The sequence below is a fragment of the Peromyscus eremicus genome, chromosome 7, assembly GCF_949786415.1.
Source record: "Peromyscus eremicus chromosome 7, PerEre_H2_v1, whole genome shotgun sequence".
Classification (NCBI taxonomy): Eukaryota; Metazoa; Chordata; class Mammalia; order Rodentia; family Cricetidae; genus Peromyscus; species Peromyscus eremicus.
The window spans coordinates 98,280,412-98,293,317 of NC_081422.1; the positions used below are offsets into that span (position 1 = coordinate 98,280,412).

Sequence of the window (12,906 nt, forward strand, 5' to 3'; positions counted from 1 at the left end):
CCCCTCTCTCTTGCCCCCAAAACCTGCTCCCACCCCTTCTCTGGGTCGCGTTCTTCTCACCGGACCACGCCTCCTCTCACTGCCACGTCCCACCCCTCTCTCCAGTCTAGGTCTCCTCCTGTAGCCGCATCACGCCCTCCTTGTTTGTTCACACCCCTAAGATCTGGCTCCGCCCCTTCCTGGACGACCCCTCTCCTTGCCACGCTCCGCCCCTCTCCTCTTCTCGCCAGGCCCCACTAACAAATGCTCGGCTCCCCTCCTCAATGCTCACCTCCTCTCCCCAGCCCCCCGCCCTTGCTGCTGCAGCACCCCGCCCCACCAGTTCGGCCACGCCCCAAAGGCTAGACCCCCGCCCCCTTGGCCCCGCCCTCGCCTCCTGGTCACACCCCTCTCGCCGTGCTCCGCCCTGCTTGCCAGGCCCCGCCCTCCTGGCTCCACCTCCTCCCGGGACCCAGCAAGCCAGCCGCCGCTGCGGGCCGTGGGCATCATGGGGACAGCCTCGTCGCTGGTGAGTCCCGCTGGCGGGGAGGTGATCGAGGACACGTACGGGGCAGGCGGCGGCGAGGCCTGCGAGATCCCTGTGGAGGTGAAGCCCAAGGCCCGCCTGCTGCGCAGCTCGTTCCGCAAGGGAGTGGGAGCCGGGCCCGGGTCGCTGCCTCGCGCAGCGGGCGGCGGCGGGCTGCTGGGAGCCAGCTTCAAGTCCACCGGCTCGTCCGTGCCCGAGCTGGAGTACGCGGCAGCCGAGTTCGAGCGGCTCAAAAAGGAGTATGAGATCTTCCGGGTCAGCAAGAACCAGGAGTTGCTGTCCATGGGTCGCCGAGAGGCCAAGCTGGACACCGAGAACAAGCGGCTGCGGGCGGAGCTGCAGGTAATCCGGGACAGCGCATCCGGAGCGGGAAGCGCTGGGGAAACTGAGACCCGGGTGTGCCGCTCAGCCGCTTAGTGGCACCACCATCCTGCACCAGCTACAAACCAAGTTGTTTTCCAAGTTGGATAGAAGCTGCTCCTCGTTTATGAGGAATCATTATTTGAGTCCAAACTAATTTCTTATCAGCATATCCCCCCTTTCAATTTCCGGTTCATTCATTCAGACACCTTGAATCAATCAACCCACCTCCTGAAGCCGCAAATGCCACACTGTGGTGAAACTTCACACAACTCCTCCCAGTTTAACATATCTCCAAGATGGAGCTCTTGGCTCAGTTTTTTTTGTGACGTCCTGCAGATCTGGGTTTTAATGATATGATAGGAAATTTTCTGGAAACCTCCTGATTTCACCGTTTTTTAACTGCTGTGGTTGAAAACCGTCCTTGAGATTACTCAAGTTCCCTTAGTCCCTTTGGTGAATCGACTCAACATTATTGTAGTGCTTTTCTAGGCCTTCGAACATATCGGCTTTAATTCCTTCAGACATTTCGGATTCAAAATTTCTCAGAGCCAAAAGTCTGGAACTTTATGCCAGGGGCTGGGAGCCTCTCTGATCGTCATTTGTTTATTCCTTTCTTTTCCGTGGGAGAAGTCTCTGACAGCCCAAGAGCTCCAGGGCCCATGGAAGTAGGAATTAGATAAACAGCACAGACTTACGTATGTAAAAGAAGGCTCCTACCTTCTAGTCGGGCATCACTTTTTATGGAGCCCTTCATTATCTGGTATGCTATCAGCACATTATCTGGGAAGATGTTCCTACCAGCTCCCTGCTACCCTCACTTTCTACTGGTTGTCCAATGCCCTTGCCCGGGTAGAGTGGACCCGTGCATTTCCCACGTCTGACTGACTTCATGTGTGCACCACTGCCCACTGAGAGCCGTGTGAGACAGCAGGTAGAAAGGGACAAGATGAAGAAACCGGTGCACAGGGGCTGACAGACACTCAGTGACAGGTTACTGGTCAGCAACCCCAATTCCTTGCATAACCTGTTGTTCCTTTCTTACCTGCATAGTCTGGAGAACACCCTTCACTCAGCCATGTTGACATTTACTGGAGGCCAGCCATGGATCCAGACTGAATGGCTCAAGGGACAGTAAAATGATTAATATATAATGCCAAGGAGCACAGAAACTTTCTTAGTTAATTATTCTTCAAGCTAAGCCTTACAAATTGCATTTCTTATTCTCTTAGAAAGCCTGAGGCATAGAAAAATTTGGGAACTGGTGCAGTATTTCAAAGAAAAAGTGTTAATTTCCATTAAAAGCTCGTTGCTGAAGAACCTATTTGGTCGGATTCAAACATGTTTGCATTTTTTTTCTATTTTATGTGAATAAAATGACAACATAGACCTGATTGATAATTGATAAAATAGTGAGTAGAATATTAAAAACCCTAACATGTGTAACATATATATCAGAATTTAAAATGTGGATGAAAGTCTGTTTTCATTAAGAGATAACCGGTGAATTATTCCAGGCACTTCAGAAAACTTATCAGAAGATACTTCGGGAAAAAGAGGGTGCATTGGAAGCAAAATACCAAGCCATGGAGAGAGCAGTTACATTTGAACATGACAGAGACAGAGTTAAAAGGCAATTCAAGGTAAGTTCCTTATATTTCTATCTCCCCCCCACTCCTCACCCCCCCCCCCCGCAATGTGTCGCAGATTAAAAACTATTTTTAAAAAAGTTCATTTGAGCCAGATGTGGTGGCCCAAGCCTTTAATCCCAGAGCTCAGGAGGCAGAGACAGACAGATCTCTATGAGTTCAAGGCCAGCTTGCTCTACATAATGAGAGCTTGTCTTGAAAAACACAACAGAAAAAAAGTTCATCTGATATCATGATAAGTAGAGATCAATTAAGTAACACACCTGAAGGTCCTGAGAGCTAGAGAAGAAAGCATTTCGTGTTTTCAGTTAAATGCTGTTTATTTGATAGAGAGATGTGAAAGTGAGCGTTTTTCGGTGAGATATTGAAAGATGAAAGGGTGGATCTTTTTCATTTTTATTTTTAAGTGTGTGTGTGTGTGTGTGTGTGTGTGTGTGTGTGTGTGTGTGTGTAGGCACACATGAATGTGGTGCCTGTGGAGGCTAGAGTTGTAGGATCCCTTGGAGCTGGAGTCACAGATCATTGTGAGACACTTAACATTGAATGCTAGGCATCAAAACGCAGGTTTTCTGCAAAAACAGTATGTACTTTTAACCTCGGTACCCTCTCTCCTGCCTCTAAGATGTGTTTCTTCATGAGATGATGCGTTTGGAAATATTTGGGGATATTCTGTTCTGCATTTGGGATGAGGGAAACAAGTTTGTTAGATGTCACACAAAACACACGTCCGCGCTGCTAGACTTCCAGTGGGTTCAACTGTGAAATAATAAGAGAAAGGTCTGGAGACATCATCTCAGAGGAGACTGAGAACCAGATGAACATTGACTTTATAAATCAATGGATTTTGTCACCCCGGGAAAGTTGGTGACACAACTTTGTGATTATGAAAAAAGCCTCAAAACTAAATTCTACATTTTAAAAGATTTTTAGGGAGACCAAAGAAAATGAGATACAGGACTTACTGAGGGCCAAGCGAGAGCTGGAAAGCAAACTTCAGAGGCTGCAGGCTCAGGGCATCCAAGTTTTTGACCCTGGGGAGTCTGATTCGGATGACAACTGTACAGATGTCACAGGTAAACACACTTCTTGTCACCTTACCCTGTCTGCAGAGCCGTAGTGATGCTCAGAATCTTTCATTCTCTGTGAGCAGGATTAGTACCTGCACTGCTCTTACAAATAGAAGAGACCTTCCAGTGTCTCTCTTGGCTGTTAGGATCTCCTGTCCTTGAAGTGTATGATGTTGCAGGCTTCCTCTGGTCATCATTCTCTGCCCATGGTGTGCATGTGCACGCTCTCTCTCCACACTCCTACACCCACCCAAAGTACCCACTGCAGGTCACATCTACATTTTCCCCAAAGGAAAGAAGAAAGGAGAGCATGTGAGTTTTTTTCTTGTTGCTATGACAAAATGCCTGGCAACAGACTACTTAAAGAGGAAGGTCTTGTTCCCACTCACAGTTCGAGGGCCACAGTCCGTCGCTGCAAGAATGTCCCAGCACCAAGAGCGTGAGGCAGCTGATCCCATTGCATTCACAGTTAGGGAACCCAGAGTGATGAATCCTGCACTCAGCTTGCTTTCTCCTTTCTACGAGGTTTGGGACCCCCAGGCAGTAGGCATGGTACAGCTCACATTTAGGGTAGGTCTTGCCACCTCATTTAACCCAGTCTAGACAATCCCTCTTAGATATGCCCAGAGGTTTGTCTTTTTAGTGATTCTAAATCCTGTCAATTAAGCAATCAAGATTAACCATGCAGGCCTGTAAAGTGGCTCCAGGGTGTAGAGGCACTATCACCGGGCCTGATGACCTGAGTTCTATGCTGGGGTCCTACAAGGTTGCAGGAGAGAACTGACTCCTGAAGCTGTCCTCTGACCTCCACACATGTGCCAAGGCATGTGCATATTCCTGCATACACACACACACACACACACACACACCACACACACACACACACACACACACACACACACACACACACACACCACACACACACACACACCACACACACACACACACACACCACACACACACACACACAGACAGAGAGACAGAGAGAGACAGAGAGAAATTTGAAAAACTATTTTTAAAAAATAGCATCAAGGGTAGACACCTTGCTTTTCCTGAAGGCACAACCTGAGATAGATCTCCTCTGCTCAAATGCCCCTGGCCAAAGCCAGCCCTAGGAAGATTGGAAAGTATAATCAATAGCCAGGCAGACATGTGTCCAACTTTAATGTGAAGGGGGATATGCATACTGGAATTATTTTCCATACAGTGATGGATTCTTTGCAACTTTGTGCAATGTGTATTTCACTGTTTCCAATGTAGTTTTGTGAGTCACTCAAAAAGTTTCAGTTTTATATAGGCATATAAAACATTTTTCTAGCAAGAAAGAAAAGCCTGAAATCACAGAATTGAAGGCATTTTCCGTGTTTCAAGAAAGTATTAATCAACTGTGATTAGTATGAGGTTAAAAAAAGCTTTCTGTAGGTGTAAGGAGAAAATGTTGCAGTCCTCTTGTTTATAAGGGTGGTGTTAGAGTCTTACAAAGGGATGTATTTGGGAGTAAGATACAGCAACTGGCAGTTCCTGCCTGATTTTCATTTTATTCCCATTGGTTGTGATGAACATTTTGTGAAAAAGATGCAATGATCCCAGCTGGCCAAGAACAGCTGAGAAAGTGCCTCCTGCTGTCACATTAGGCTTACTGATGGCTTCCATGTTGGCTTGTTCAAATGTACAATGTATCAAAGCTACTGTAATTGTCTTGGCAAGTTAACAGAACCAAGTCAATGCTCCTTTCTTGGTCTTTCTCATTGGTACATTGATTTAAACCTGAAGGACACAAGCTATCAGTGCCCTGTTGACAGTCTACCTTCAGAATCCCTTCACAAGCTCAGCATGGTTGCATACACCATTAATCTCAGCGCTCAGGAGGCAGAGGCAGGTCGATCTATGTGTGTTTGAAGTCAGCCTGGTCTACATAGTGAGTTCCAGGACTACATCTCAGGGGGGGGAAAAATCCCTTTACATTTTAACTGATGTGTAAATGTCCAATTGCAAGTTGATTTTTAGAATTGTTTCTGGAATTTTTAAACTGCCTCTTTAAATTATTTCTTTTGTGTATATGTATGTGGGTATGCATGTGTGTGCATGTGGGTGGGGGTGCATGTGTGGAGGTCCGAGGACAGCCTGTGAGAATCAGTTCTCTCCTTTGGCCAATTGCACTCCAGGCATTGGACTCAAGTCCTCGGGTTTGGTGGCAAGTGCCTTTGCATCCTGAGCCACCTCACTGGCCCTAAACTGCCTCTTACTAAAATTCCTTTGTTTCTTTTTCTTTTCTTTTTTCCTATTTTAATCTTTTGTTTGAATTTGAGATGATAACCCGAATCGTGTTAACCAGAACAGCAGTGCTTTGCCAAAATTCAGTGCCAAAATATGTTGAAAACCATTATTTGAATGCCTATTTTATTTATAAATAGAATATCTTGACATGAGAAATTCTATTTGACATATGCGGTGAGTTTTTAAATATTTAGTAACTTGGTTCTTATGAAATTCCAATTCCTTGTTGCAACAGCTACTGGAACCCAGTGTGAATACTGGCCCAGCAGAGCCTTGGGAAGCGAGCCGTCCATAGGCAGCATGATCCAGCTCCAGCAATCGTTCCGAGGCCCTGAGTTGGCCCACAGTTCTATAGATGTGGAAGGACCCTTTGCAAACATCAACCGAGGTAACCGGTCCCTTGCCTGGTGGCTGTGACTGTTCGTATTCTAGAATCTTGTGCACATAACACTGGTGTTCTGGCACCTTCCATTGGCAAGCCAGCATGCACAGAGGCTGCACCTGACCCAGCGGAGGTTGCATACTTTTCATCAGGATAACGTGGGCCTCCTACCATCCTGGCCACCCCGGTTCTAGCAGCTGTGCTACGCTGAGAATTCACAGGTGCCTTTGGTGAGCCACAGGGCTAGGATGTAGCTTAACTGAGAAGCCATATTTTTATATTGTGTTCTTGTCAGATATTTCTTAATATTATATATCCCAGGGGCTCAGGAGAGAGAACTACTAATGGCGAGGACTGTTTTGGGGAAATGGAATCTCAGCATACGGAGCTCTATAGTCCACTTGCTTTAATTCCTCTGGCATAACATCCTATTTACACAGCTTCAGTTTTGTTCTCGTGCCTAGCTTCTTTCTTGCCTGATTTCTCTCTATATTTATCTACTGTCCCCTCTAAGTTCTATCTTGATTCTCTCGTCTTAATTCTGCCTCATCTAGGTCCTTTTCATCTTGTTCTTACCCAGCTAGTACTTCCCCATCTGACTTTTCCTCATCTTCCATCTTGTCCACACGTATTCTCTGGTCAAAATCCTCCTTATCCCTCCCTGTTCTCTGTCTCTCTGTCCTCTCAAGTTCTTACCCATCTAGTTCTTCCAGTCTCTTTCCTCTTCTCTGTCCTCCTGTGCCCTGGGAGTCCCAGTATATATACACTTACAAGCAGTAATCCCTTGGCAGTGCAAAGCCAGGCTTCCAGGGTCAAACAGAGGGGTGATAAGAATCACATAGAAGGGCAGTAATTGTTAATTATCATTTGCAACCCAAAAAGGAAGTGACCAATGGGGAATGAATTAACTAAAGGCTAAATTTGGGTAATATCTAAGAAGAGGGATCTTATGTGCCCAACTATAGTCTTAAATGTGACTGGTAGAAAATGTTAAGAATCTATAAGTTGCTAGGTCAATGGGAGAAAATAAAACTGCCTTCTTTTTTCCTGTGGCTCCTATCTGTCCAAGCTATCTGCCATTTTTCTGCAGGGTGGGGGAAAGTGTGCTCAGTCGCTAGGCAACCTGTGCACAGGTAGATGGCTCTGGTGACAGTTAAAGGGAGATCTGGAACTAGAGGTAAGGTTTGGGAAAGGAGGAAGTTAAGCTTAATTGGCACATCTGCCAGGCTTACTCAAACAGGTAATCTGAACACTTAAGTCTGTTCTTAGAGAGTACAGAGGTATCTCTGATAAGGTACTTTCCTCCGTCTGGGGATGGACCTGGCTGGATGCTGCCAATGACGATAATTACAGGGAGGCTTGAACTGGGGTTCTGGCTGTGCATAGCTGTCAGCGCAGACGGTTATCTAAATATTCCTTTAGTAGAGAGAAAATGGTGCCCAATAAATGATGGAAAAGCTACAATAGCACACAAGAAACTCATAGCAGGAAATGGCTGATAATCAAAAGCCAAATATCACCATGGCTCCTTGAGCCTCAGCTTGACCTCTGGAAGGCCCTTGGCTTCTTCCAGGTATTAGCTTTGTCATAATCAGCTGAGATCCTACTTTGTATATTTTTGTGGCTTGCAGCAATATTTCATATTTTTTCCTTCCCACTAATAGCATAAAACTAGTTTTCATTTTACACCATTCTTAAACTCTCTTTTTTAGCCTCATTGGAGTTCAAGAATGAGAAGGCAAAAATGGCATCACCTTGGGAATGTGGGCTCCCTTCCAGTGGCAGAGCAACTGAGTAGCTCATGAAAAATAGAACTGGAGCCACTACCCTGGGGATCCATTGTTCTCCAGGGGAGACCACTGGCATTCATTTCCTCAATCCCAGAGGAGAATATGAGGCTAGAAATTAATTATCTTCTGATACGTTATTCTAGTTTTGTTAGTGTTAACATAGGACAGCAGGTTCTAGTCTATGTCTGTTATGGTTTTTTTTTTTTAGACTTACTTAGAATTACTTTGTCATTTGTATTCTGATAAATTTTTCATCAATTTATGGAAATTTTACTTCCAGATGACTGGGACACTGCTGTGGCTGGCTTACTGCAGGTCACCCCCTTATTCTCACACTCTCTGTGGAGTCATTCTGTCAGATGTTACCTCATCTACACAGATGAAACCCAGGCCGAAATGGAACTTTTCCTTAAGGTGAGAATATTCATACATTGTGTATTCACTCCTTGAGACTACAAAGTCTGGGGCTGGAGAGATGGCTCAGCAGTTAAGAGCTCTGGCTGCTCTTCCAGAGGACCCGGGGTTGTTTCCAGTACCCCACACAGAGACTCACAAGTGGCTATAATTCTGGTTCGAGGGCATTGGGTGCCCTCTTCTGGCCTCTGTGGCACCAGGCATGCACATAGTGCACATACACACATGCAGGCGAACACCTATATGTATAAAGTAAAAATAAATAAATCTTTTAGAAAAAGAAAGAAAAGAAAATACAAGTGAGTAGCTGAGGTAGTGGCATATATCTGTAACCTCAGCACTCAGGAGACATAGGCAGGAAGACTACAGTGAGTGGGAGGCTAGCCTGGACTATATGGTGAGATCCTATCTCAAAACAAAATACAAATTAATATTATATTCAGAACATAATTGCATTTAAACTAAGTAGCTCGCTACCTATGAGATTATCCAGGAAACACTGGGCTTTGCTTATGATGCACTTTGGTTCAGTATTCGCAGTGTAAAGGCAGACATTGTGTGAAGGCTTCTAGTTTTTATTTAATTTACTAGTAAAACAAGGACAGGAGCAAAGGCATGAAGATGAAATTAAGATGTTGGAACTTTCTGGCTTTTCCCCCGTTTACATTTAATTTTATACTTAAAATATATCATTAACATTCCAATATCTTAATGGTACACTCCTTTAATCCCAGAACTCCGGAGGCAGAGGCAGGCAGATCTCTGTGAGTTCAAGGCCAGGTCTACAGAGTAAGTTCTAGGACAGTCAGGGGTACAGAGAGAAACCCTGTCTCAAGAGAAAAAAAAAGAAAGAAAGAAAAGATGCCATGTAAAAGTGCATATAGTTAAGAATTTATAGATATATGTATATGGTTTATATAAATAAAAATATAGTTAAGAATTAAGTATTAAAATGACCTTTTCATATTTCATTAGCTATTCTCTTCAATGTTTGGGCCCTTCATTGGCCTTGTCTGATTCAGTTGCTGTCCTTAAAGCTGTTTCAGATAATACCAAAGTTTAATCCTTATCATGACTTTGAACCTCTCAAGGCAACCCATGGAGTTATTCTAAAGTAAAATTAGGGCTCAGTGAGTTACTGCCTGTGGCCATTTCTGGTTTGCTACCTGATTTTATATGGTCTAGAGCTAAGATTTGATTTTACATCTTAAATCAGTGGTTCTCAACTTTCCTAATGCCACCATCCTTTAATACAGTTCTTCATGTTGTGGGGACCCCCAACCATAAAATAATTTTTGTTGCTACTTTATAACTATAATTTTGCTACTTTTATGAATCATGATGTAAATATTTCTGGAGACAGGTTTGTCAAAGGGGTCTTGACCCACAGGTTGAGAACCAGTGTTTTGAATTATTGGAAAAAGGAAATATAAGAAGATTACTTTGTTACGTATTGTTATGTAAAATTATATGAAATCCACACTTTAGTATCTATAAAAAAGTGTTATTGGAACATCCCCAGGCTTGTATGCATGTGTGTGTGTGTGTGTGTGTATGTGTGTGTGTGTGTGTGTGTGTGTGTGAGAGAGAGAGAGAGAGAGAGAGAGAGAGAGAGAGAGAGAGAGAGAGAGAACAGAGAGAGAGACAGACAGAGAGAGAGAGAGACATAGAGAGAGAGAGAGAGAAAGAGAGAGAGAAAACTACCAAAGCAGTTAATTGGGATAGAAACCAAATAGATTTAAAAGGTTCCTGATTAAACATTATTAATTTTGAAAAATATTTGCCACCTGACCTTGTATAGGAGAACTCTATCTCCACTGTCTCAAATGCATTTTAAACACATCTGCATGCCCTAGGATAAACTGGCTATAAATTCACGGTCTGCAGATTGTTAATAGATTTATTTCGTGTTCCTTTGTGATATCACTCAGTCTTGGTAAAATTGTAGAATATCTTAAAGCTCATAGCTTCCATCTAGTAGTTGGATATAAGTTATTCCCAAGGACAAATGGGCTTCTACCTAATTGCTTACATAAAAATCATCATTATTTAGTAATATGCTTTATCATAGACCAATATTTTTTCATTAAGATTTTTAAATTTTTTTATGCTCCTGGAAATGATATTGTGCTTTTTATGCTAGGCAGGCCTACTATCATTGAAGCTACATTCCCTAGCTCAAAGCACCATATTTCCCATGCACACTCACACACACACTCACACATACACACACACACACACACACACACACACACACACACAGATATATATTTGGATCCTTTAAAACAAGAAAACAAACGATGCATGATAAAAATAATAGCAAGAAATACCAAATCAAACTAACCTAATACCTTTCTTCTGTTGTTTAATTATGAAATAAATCATTTCCTGAGCTAGAAAATAGCCATGTTGTTAAACTGTTGTTTTTTGTTCTAGAGAGAAATTTACTTCTATTCTATAAGATTTTCTTTAAAATGTGATTTTTTTTTTGTATTAGAATACTTCTTATAGAGGCTGTTCTAAACATGTCTTTTAAGTAATAAGATTCTTTCTATCCCTCTCTCATAGTTAAATATATCATATTTTTATATATTTTAATTCATTTTAGGACCATTCACCTAAACTTAAAAGAATGTGCGAGGCAATGGGATATTTTTTCCATGCTGTTTATTTTCCAATAGATGTTGAAAATCAGTATCTCACTGTAAGAAAATGGGAACTCGAGAAGAGTTCTTTAGTTATTTTATTCCTTCACTCAACGTTACCAAGGTAAGCTGAAAAAACCTCTAATTTCTCATTCACATTAGCTGTAAAGAGGTCACTGCCAATGAACTTCAAAGATGAGTCCTAATTCTATCCTCATAGTCAAAACAGCGTGTGAAACCTACTACATTTTATAACTACCTCACACTCAAATAAAAATGTAAAGTTTTGTATCATTACATGTATCAGCATCACTAATATAAAGTTTGTTTTGGGCAGCAGTTGGCAACAGTGGCCTAGTATCAGCTTTTGTAAATAAAATTTTATTGGAACACAGTCACATTCATTGATTTGTGTAAATTTTTTCAGTAGCTGCTTTCATACTGTAACGGCAAAATGGAGTTTTTACAACAGAAACTCTATGTCCTCCACAGCCTAAAATGTTTACGGTCTGACTTTACAGTACAAAGCTGGAGGTTTCTCATTTCAGTCCACAGTAAACCTTGATGTTTTCTTTCTTTGGATACAATTTGAGAGACAAAGTTTCAATGTGAATATAATTATGTTAATGAATCTTATCTGTTGGGTTTTTTTTTAATCAATCAAATATAGATGGTGTAGCTATAGATAAAAGACAAAATGGGCTTCCTGGAATGTTAGCTATTCTGTCTAGCCTTGTTGTCTGACTGGATTTAAGCCTTGCAGGGTATTAGTTGTCTTGACTTTAACTGTGTGAGATCTCCAGTTCTACCACTTTCCCTACAGTAAACCCTATCCTTGTCCTTAAGACTGCCTCGTAGCTGGGCCTCAGAACTCCAGCTCAGAGTCTCAACTGCTCAGCAAGGAAGATTGAAAGTTGCAGATTAGCCCAGGCAATTCAACAAGATCCTGTCTCAAAACAAAAAATCAAGGGCTGAGTATGTAGCTTAATTGGCAGAGGACTTTCCTAGCATGCACAAAATTCTGGGATCAGTCCCCAGCACCACACAAAATCAGGGATAGTGATGTATGCCTATAATCCCAGCACTCAGGAGGTGGAGGCTGGAAAAAAGAAGAGGATAAAACTCAATGGTAAAGTAATCACCTAGTGTGCATGAAGCCTTAGATTCAATGCCCAGTTACACACACACATCATACACACACACATACACATACACACACACACACACAAACACCACACTCACTCACACATATTCAATACACACACATACTCACACCAGAACACACATACACAACATACTTATTCACGCACCCAAGAGATGACAATTTCCAATCTAGTTTTCTACTGGAAGACTGTGAAGAAGCCTTTCTGCAAAACCCAGAAGGAAAACCACGATTAATCTACCATCGTTTGGAGGATGGGAAAGTCCCTTCCGACTCTGTCCAGCAGTTCCTGGATCAAGTTTCTGACCTAAGCAAGACCAACAAAGCCAAGGTAAAACACCGAGATGTGTCAGGGCGTGCGTGGCAGAGGTAAAGCCAGAGCCAGGGGGTGGATGAGCATGGGAAAGGAAGTCGGGGTTTCCTTCTGGAGAGGGGACATATAGGAGGGTGACCCAATGAGGTCAGTCCTGAAAAACCTCAGAAACTGTTTTAAGGACCTGGCCTTTTCCCTTGAAGTGGGGCTGGGGATGTCAGGTCCTGGTGTGGACCTCTGTCAATGATTTCTTTTTTTTTTTTTTTTTTTTTTTTTTGAGAATAATAGAGTAGTTCAGAAGTAGCAGGCAGTTTGAGATCT

The 12,906-nt window shown here is 42.9% G+C and overlaps 1 protein-coding gene across 4 annotated transcripts in view; it reads left to right on the forward strand.

The window, feature by feature from the left end:
- The first annotated feature begins 458 nt into the window (after positions 1-458).
- Nphp3 (nephrocystin 3) overlaps positions 459-12,906 on the forward strand; it is a 42,448-nt gene continuing 30,000 nt past the window's right edge. For all 4 annotated transcript variants that reach the window (XR_009380320.1, XM_059268484.1, XM_059268485.1 and 1 more), the window contains exons 1-7: positions 459-868; positions 2,404-2,529; positions 3,458-3,608; positions 6,115-6,267; positions 8,332-8,465; positions 11,074-11,234; positions 12,447-12,603. Coding sequence is in view for 3 of the 4 variants with exons in the window: in XM_059268484.1 (XP_059124467.1) it covers positions 488-868; positions 2,404-2,529; positions 3,458-3,608; positions 6,115-6,267; positions 8,332-8,465; positions 11,074-11,234; positions 12,447-12,603 (1,263 nt within the window). In the remaining variant the exon portion in view is untranslated. The remainder of the gene's footprint in view (positions 869-2,403; positions 2,530-3,457; positions 3,609-6,114; positions 6,268-8,331; positions 8,466-11,073; positions 11,235-12,446; positions 12,604-12,906) is intronic.